General features: G+C 53.0%; 1 protein-coding gene and 1 pseudogene across 1 annotated transcript in view; both read right to left on the reverse strand.

The window, feature by feature from the left end:
• Nucleotides 1–8,400, reverse strand: part of FBLN1 (fibulin 1) — an 89,542-nt gene that overhangs the window by 29,761 nt on the left and 51,381 nt on the right. The window contains exon 14 of the mRNA XM_014533168.1: nt 1,193–1,335. Within this exon, the coding sequence (XP_014388654.1) occupies nt 1,193–1,335 (143 nt within the window). The remainder of the gene's footprint in view (nt 1–1,192; nt 1,336–8,400) is intronic.
• On the reverse strand, nt 4,776–5,133 carry LOC102254685 (annotated as a pseudogene).

Consider the following 8,400-nt stretch of genomic DNA (forward strand, 5'->3'; position numbering starts at 1 on the left):
GGCTCCGGGCCTCCTCTGTGGGCTCAGTGTCCTCATGCCGGCGGTGCCCTCTACGGGGCCTGTCAGCACCCCAGGCCCAGGTCTGGACTGCCCGGCCCGAGAGGCCAACAGGGTCTCTGCCACAGCCAACTCCCCGCGGAACCGACTTAGACGCGCCCCAGCGAGGCCACAGAGCGGCTGGGCTTTGGGGGGGATCTGCCTGCCGTCTGGCGGGACCCGGCACTCTGCTCGAGGCAGACGCGTCAGTGACCTTCTCCGACCAAGTCCACGTCTCCCGGGGATTCCGTGCCTCCCGGAGCAAGCCAGCGGGTCGGGCCGGCCACCTGCTCCTTCAGGCGCCGCGTCCTCGGCCTCATCCAGGGCCCAGGGACTGGCCCTGAGCCCGACACAGAGGCTCGGCCTCCACTTGCTGAGTGACAGCTCCTCGGAGGCCGAGGATGGAGACGGCAGAGGAAGGGGTGGCTGAGACCACGCCAGCGCCGGCATGTGGGTTACACCCCCAGAGCCAGGTGTACAGAGCAGGGCCGCATTCGCAGTCTGCTGGGCACTGGGGGCAAGGCCCCTGGCTCCGCCCCAGTGAACGGGTGGGCAGGCCAGGAGCTCCCTGCGGGCAGGGGTGAGCAAGGGAGCACTGGCTCCCTGGACCCATCTAGCTGCTCCAGCCCATCTATCCCCCCATCCAGGGTGGGTCCCTAGCAGGCTCCCCGCTTCAGCTCATGACTTGCCCAGCCTCCTGCTCCAGCCAGGAAACTAGGCTTAGTTCCTCAGGTGCCCACACTCCCCACTCACCCACAGGCCTTTCCAGGTTCTGCTCTGCTCGGCACCCTCCTCTCCACTTTCACCAGATTCCCTCCTAGTGACCACTCAGGCCCCAGAGTAAAAGTCACCTCCTCCTGGAGGCCCTCCCAGATTCCCCAGCACTTGGCACTGAGTCAACAGTTCATCGCTATTTGCTGAGTGACTGTGACCTATACGATGCCCTGACCTGGGAGCTGGAGAGGGCTGGTGTTGGGCCGCCCAGTGCTATGCAGTCTGGGGACAGACAAGAGATGTGGGGGTCGGGGAGAGGGCTACATTTCAAACCCCAAACCCACATCCTACCCAGGAGTGGCTGCCTTGCAGAGAGCTTCCCTAGACAATGGCCTCCCTGGGGACCCCCAAGCCAATTCCAGGCATTGGGGTTGCCGCTTACCTTCTGGGTGGGCGAACTCGCGGAAGGTGGGCAGCGAGACGACGGTGTGGGAGACGGTGTGCACCAGGTCCCGCATGCAGCTGATGTCGCTGGGGCGGCAGGACTTGATGCAGCGGACGGTGTCTGTCTTCTCCTGGTGGAGCCTGAGGACAGAGCACGGGAGGCGATGGGAAGGTTGGACCCAGCCCTCACGGAGACGGGGCCTGGGAGGGAGGCAGGTGGCCAGGTGGGGCTGTGGGCCCACAGCCGGCTCCATCAGAGCCTCCACAGCCCGGCTGCTCCCTGAGGATGCCTCGGGCCCCTCCTACACCCTGGACAGGCCCCGAAGGGCAGGGCCGCGCCCCGTGTCTGTGGATGGCCAGGCTTTGCTCTCGAGAACTGAGCTCGTTCCTACAACAGCGGACACACACATTCATTCACTCGCGCAGCAAGTCTGTTCTGAGGGCCTGCCGGGGGCCAGGCCGCGGGGCACCAGGGGAGCCCTGCCTCCATGGAGCCCTCGGTCGGGCGGGTCACGGGGTCACAAACCAGGGAGCGGATATAAACCAGCTCGGTGCTCAGCACACAGTCAGTCTACAGTTCACGGGAGGGGAGGAGGGAGGAGGGCACAGTGTGTTACAGGTCTATGCTCCAGGCATCGTGCTAGACATATTTTTAAAATCTTTTTAGTGTAAAATAAAACCCTAACGTAAATGATACACAAAGCAAAGCTCTACTTTAATGAGTATTATAAGGCAAACGCCTTAGTCACCACTCAGGCCAAAGAGAGAGAGCCTCACCAGCCACCTGAGGCCTTCACGTGCCCCAGGCCACCCCTCCTGCGCCCACAGCAAGCCCGCCCTGACTCCCTGGCGGTCGCCTACCTGGGTTTCATCATAGTTTCTATCACACAAGTGTGCATCTCGAGACACAATAATTTGGACTTGTCTGGCAAAACTTTTTTATGTCTTTTTGTCTTTTTATTGATTTTTTTAGAGAGAAAGGAGGGGAGAGAGAAAGAAACATCAACGTGAGAGCAAAACATTGATCAGCTGCCTCCTGCACGCCCCCTACTGGGGACCAAGCCTGCAACCCAGGCGTGTGCTCCGACTGGGAATTGAACTGGCAACCTTTTGGTGCACAGGGTGATGCCCAACCAACTGAGCCACACCAGCCAGGGCACAATGTTTATGTCTTTTAAGTCCTTTTTAATCTACAGGCTTCCTCTCCATCCTCATTTCCCACAATTGATCTGCTAAGGAACAGAAGTGTCTGAGCCGTAGAGCCTCCGACATCTGGCCTTGCCGACTGCGGCCTCACGGGCTCAGTATGTTCCTCGGACCCCTGCATTGCCGGCACGCTGGCCGCTGACCCAGGCCCTTGGGCCAGATGGTAGTGGGTGGCATGTCTCCCATCAGGGGGCACGTGTTGTCTGGTCGTCTTCCTTTCTGTGACGTCAGCAGCTGTTTGTGCTCAGGGCCGAGACCCACTGATTCACCGGGGATTGGAAAACGCTGATGCGCTGAGTCTGTTGTTTCTTTTGCATGTATTGGCTGGAAAACTTCTGCAATAAACACTTCCCCTCCTATGTGAGCTGGTTCCCAGGGAGTGTGGTTCACAGAGCAAGATCTGGGCCTGATTCTTCCCCACTGTTTACCAGTTTCCAGGGTCATGAGCCAGCTCGCTATCATATCCAGGTGTTAACCACGGGTGATTTAAATATCGGTGTGAAATCAAGGACTTCAACTATCTGATGAATTCCAACCCATTGCAATTATTATCTTTTGTTGGAGCTCACGTGCTCTTGTCTTCGGCCAGAGGGAAATCAGGTTGGTCCCAGGAGAACTGGAGACTCTGCTCTGACAAGGTGGTCCAGCTCAGCTTGTGGCTTTATTGCCCCAGTGATTTCTCCAAGAAGTCTCGGGTTTGGTTTTTAATTTTGTTTCTATTTTTTTAGTGGAAATGGTATTTCAAAATCATAATCCAGATACCAGGGATACTCAATGCCACTGAGCTGGTCAGTTTCTAGGCCTCTGCACTGGACATTAAAAAAAAAGATTTTTTACTGATCTTTAGAGAGAAGAAGGGAGAGAGAAAGAGAGAAACATCGATGTGAGAGCGAAACATCGATCAGCTGCCTCCTGCAGGCCCCCTGCTAGGGATTGAGCCCACAACCGGGCATGTGCCCTGACCGGGAATCGAACTGGTCAACTTTTGGTGCACGGGAAGATGCACAACCAACTGAGCCACACCAGCCAGGGCTGCAGTGGACATTTTAGAAGATAAAATACATCATGAGTTCATACTGACCACGTCTGAGTCAAAAACAAGGCCCACACAGTTACTTTCCTTAATCTGGACTCTTTTACAAAGGAATCTCCTCTCTTCCATATCAGAATCCTGGTCCTTAAGAACACAGGCAATGACGGAATGTCCTAAAATTATTTATTTAGTTTATTCCACACAGTAGTCTCAGAATAACAATAGTAAAATTGCCACCATTAATTACCTAAAAAAGCATATTTGGGGACTATGTTCTCTCCGTTCTACCTACTAATTTTAAATAGATGTGCTATATCTACATTGTCTGAGCACTTAGCAATTCTACTGTACTTTTTCTTGTAACGCTCATCTAGTTGCAGTTCTATGAGTAACTGTTTTTAATGCTTACATGTTGATAATAGTTTGTACTCTCTGTACACAAAACGGTTTTGTTGGATATAAGGTCCTAGTCTTCTATTTTCTTGAGCATTCTAATTATTCATATTTTCCTGGCAAAAGTCTTGCTGTGAAAAAGTCTGATGAGAATATAATTTTTCCCTTAAAAGTTACTTGCTGGTTTTGCCTCGATGCCCATAGTTTTCTTTCTCTTTTCTTTAAAGTCCAATAATTTTTATTAGACTATGTTATTTTTAGTGGTGGTCCTGATTTTATTACTTTTACTAAGCTATTTTATCTCCCCCACACTCAGTGCAAAGAAAGAAAACAACATGAAGAAATATGTCCTCATTATTATTCACAATAAAAAGGACCTGCTTCGTTTTGTAGGCCCGGCTGTGCTGTGCAAGAGGAGCACTTCATGGCTCAAGTGGAACCAAGTACCATTGAGTTTGCAGACTTGGTGACTGGACTAACTCCACAGGAACTGTGATAAACAGAACCATTTCTGTGGTACCCCAGATCTCAGTAAATAAAACCTACACAAGAAAAGATAGCCCTGGCTGGTTTGGCTCAGTGGATAGAGCATTGGCCTGTGGACTGAAGGGTCCCGTGTTCGATTCCGGTCAAGGGCACATGCCGGAGCTGCGGGCTCAATCCCCAGTAGGGGGCGTGCAGGAGGCAGCCGGTCAATGATTCTCTCATCATTGATGTTTCTATCTCTCCCTCCCTCTCCCTTCTTCTCTGAAATCAATAAAAATAAAATCATATATATATAAAGATAACAATCAATCTGTCCATAAACTGTACCTAAAGACTCTTTCTTTAGGGTCAGTTAGAAAAGGGGCCCTTTCTTGAGTATAAGGACACATGGATTATTGTGGTCTAAAGATGGCTATCATGTCTGTTATAATGAAGATGAGGTAGACATCAAACCACTGTCAGATTAAGAAACTTCTCCAACTCGTCTCAATTCTTCAACTAGTGGAGCCAGCTCCTCTTCTAGGCGGACAGTCAGTCCTGCATTGGCACTGCCGCTGGCTATGAAACGCACCACCAAAGGCAAACGATTACATTGACCCACCTGGTTGGTGTTAGAATAGCAGGTGAGACTTTCATTTTTTGAAAGTCCGAGTTTGCTCCTTTGGCCTGTTGCAAGGGCAAAAGCAGATAAGAAACCAGATCTCAAGGGAGGCTCTGGAGCAATATCATTGGCCGCCTTAATAACAGGCGCTCCGCCTCATCAGACAGAAGAGCATGAGCCCTTCAACACTTGGTAACTTTTCATACAGGAGTCGCATTAGGCCATCGCACGACGAACCCCTTTCTCTCTCAGGTTCAATATCCAGCCCAGCTTGCTGGGCTGCCTGGTTCTCTGGGCAGCAGGGTTCGTGGCTGCCTCCTGCCACTTCAGGGGCAGCTTCAAAGACCTGGCCTATGTCTTGATGTTGGTTGCTCTGTGTAGGTATGTTTGGGTAGGTTGTATTTTTTCAATATGGAATTTCAATTTTTAAAAAATGTTTCTGTAAAGTTTTTTGAGTTATTATTTGTTACTATTTACTTTCCTCCTTATTTTGGGTGAGTTTCTTAGAGATCTCTATTATTGGTTTCTATGTTAGATCTTCTTTGCCTGCCTTCAATATCTGTCACTTTCTCTTTAAGCCTTTTCATCCCTTTTGTTATGTTTTTTTATTTATAAAACTTTTATTTTCAGCTTCCCTTTCTCTTGAGTATTTGTCTCTGAAATTGCTTTTTGCTTTCATGTTAAATTGGTCTACTGGACTTTGCAGGGAATACCTGTGAACTACTTTGGCATCTCCCACTGCTTTCTCCTGCATGGATGCCAGGTGGGCGTGGACTGTATTTGGGGACTCATGGGGACACCTTATCACCTTGTGTAGTTGTAAATGTTTTCTCTGGATTTAAACATTTTCTTATCTGGTTATTGTGTGGTTTTGGTTGGGATCCAGAGAGCTGCAAACACTATGTGCTGTATCTTCCCTCTTCCGGAATCTCTTTGCTACACATTTGGCACCTATTATCTCCTTTCCCCTTCCCAGCTTTCTTCTACACCACCCCGCCTCCTTCTGGTGAATAAAAGATCCTGTTTTGTGCTTGGAAATTACAGAAGGGGCTTGTATCCAGGGCTTCCTGAGACAAGGCCAGTTACAACCTGAGCAGCACTGACTAACCCAGTCAGCCTGCCGGCTTCCAACCTTCGAGGCCGCACGGGCACGGCTCCGGAGCAGACTCAGAGCCAGGCTGCCTGGGCCTGAGTCCCTGCCCCACCTGATACCAGCTGAGGGGCTGTGGGCAAGTGACTCACGAGTAAGCTCTCCACACTTCCGCGTCTTCACTGTGAAGCGGGGACCATAACAGTCCTTTCCTGGCAAGGCTGTTGTGAGGAGCAGTTAAGTGCTTAGAACGGTGGCTGGCCCGCAGGAAGCAGTACGTAAGCGTCAGCTGCCACAGTGTTTATCATCATTCTAATAATGACGATCCTGATTATTATCATTTCCCCCGGGGGGCTCGGTTTAGTTGAATGACTCGGCCAGAAGTGATGGCAGCTCTACATACCAATGACCTTGGATACATCCAACCCTCTGAACCTTCACTCCCTGTTTGTCTCCAGATCCAAATGAACACTGTTCACAATGAGCGAAGAAACCAACATGTATGGCTGCCTACCAGGTACCAGACATGGCCTTGGGAGTTTCATTAATCTCCACAGAAACCCATGGACCGAACCCCTACTCTGTGCTAGGCATCTTGCTAGGAGCGAGGGACAGGGCTCTGAAAGAGACAAACCTGGTCCCTGCCTTCATGAACTTTCTGGACTGTGGGGAAGACGAACGAGAAACAGGTAAATGGCCACTGCAAACTGCGATCGGCATCACGGAGGAAGAATTACGAGGAAGACTGACAGAAGAAACCCAAGCCCAGGGGTCAAGGAAGGCCTCTCAGAGAAAAGAACACTTAAGCTGAAGGTTAACTAACATTCAGACCAAAGGTGCAAAGCATGTGCAAAGGGCCTGAGGCAGCAAAGAGCTCGTCAGTGTGGCCTGCAGGGAGTGAGCAGGTGGAGAATGAGCTAAGCCTGGAGATGCACCCGAGAACTAAGTCATGCAGGACCTTGACAGGCACATGGGGGACTTGGGTCAGTGGTTCGGCTGGAATCCTGGTGGAGGTGGAGGGGCAGGTGGGTCAGAGCCCACACTGGAGGTCTTGTGACAGAATGGCACAGTCAGAGCCATGGAGTCAGCAAACTGAGTTTTAACACCGGCCGTGTGATCTTGGGCAAGTCGCTCACCCTCTCCGTGTCTCTTGAGGATGAGACACCTGCCTGGCAGGAGTGGAGGCAATGCAGCGAAGGACCTGATGCGACCGGGTGTCCCCATGAGCGGAGCACTCACTGCCCCTCCAGGCGCAGGGCCGCGTCCTGACAGCCTCGGCGCAGGCACTGGCCCCCGGAGGCAAGAGCTGCGTCAAGATGCTGCAGCTGCGCCCAGCGTTTTCCCACCACCAGGTCGGGCTGCTTCTCAGGACAAACAAGACGGCCAGCTTGAGCCACATCCACCAGAAAATGCTTTTTTTCCTGCTTCCGTTAAATGCTCAGCTCCAAGCGACACAGCAAGGAAACCAAGCTGGAGCCTGAAGCCCGGCTTGGCCACAAACAGGCCATGTAACCTCGGCCAAGACCCTCCCCTTCCCTGGGCCTCAGTTTTCACATCTGTAAAATGAGAGGGGACGGAGCTCGCCAATCCGTCTCCGAGGGGCCTTCTCGATCATCGCCTCTGGGCTTAAAGGGGGTAAGAGAATTCACTGGCAAGGGCACACGGAGCCTCTTCTGCCCTCGCCTGGGCTCCCGGGAGGAAGGAGCAGCAACCGCCACGGACAGCCACTCCCAGGCGTGCCCCAGGCGCCCCCGGGGGCACCAGGCCGTGGCAAGTGCCCGGCTCACCCTGATGATAAGCAACAGAGACCCCCACCCGCACGCGAGGAATAAACCAAGGCACGCGAGGCATGCGGGTGGATCGCCTGCTGAATTTTATTGAGCCGGGCGAGGAGGGTGAGGAAAGCGACAAGAGGGAGCCCCACGCCCACAGCGAATGCTCAGAGCTCTGCGGACACAAAGATGAAAAGCTTGGCCACAAAGGAGCTGACGGTGCCGTGGCGATAGAGGTCCATCTTGACGGTCAGGAGCAAGTCCCGGGGCTCGGGGACGGGCTTGGTGAGGGCCACCACCCCGCTGTGGGGGTTCACCTTCCGGGTGGTGAAAAAGCCCTCGTCATTGCCGCCGGTGATGGCCAGCTGCATGCTGTCCCCGGGGACGGAGCTGGAGGGGCCCATGCGGAAGACCACGGCGGGCACTTGGATGTTGGTGGGGAAAGAGAGGTGGTAGTAGGTTATTCGCAGAGGCAGCCTGTGGCACTCCTGATTCTCATGGCAAGGCAAGCGCTCGCAGCGGCTGCAAGACAAGTGACAGAGACAAGGGGGGTTAGGGCCGGTCCAGCAAGCGGGGGGCAGTGCGGGAAGCGGGTGCTCTGCGGGGCTCCCGCCCCTCGGGCCGC

Source organism: Myotis brandtii, unplaced genomic scaffold, assembly GCF_000412655.1.
Source record: "Myotis brandtii unplaced genomic scaffold, ASM41265v1 scaffold952, whole genome shotgun sequence".
NCBI classification, from domain to species: domain Eukaryota; kingdom Metazoa; phylum Chordata; class Mammalia; order Chiroptera; family Vespertilionidae; genus Myotis; species Myotis brandtii.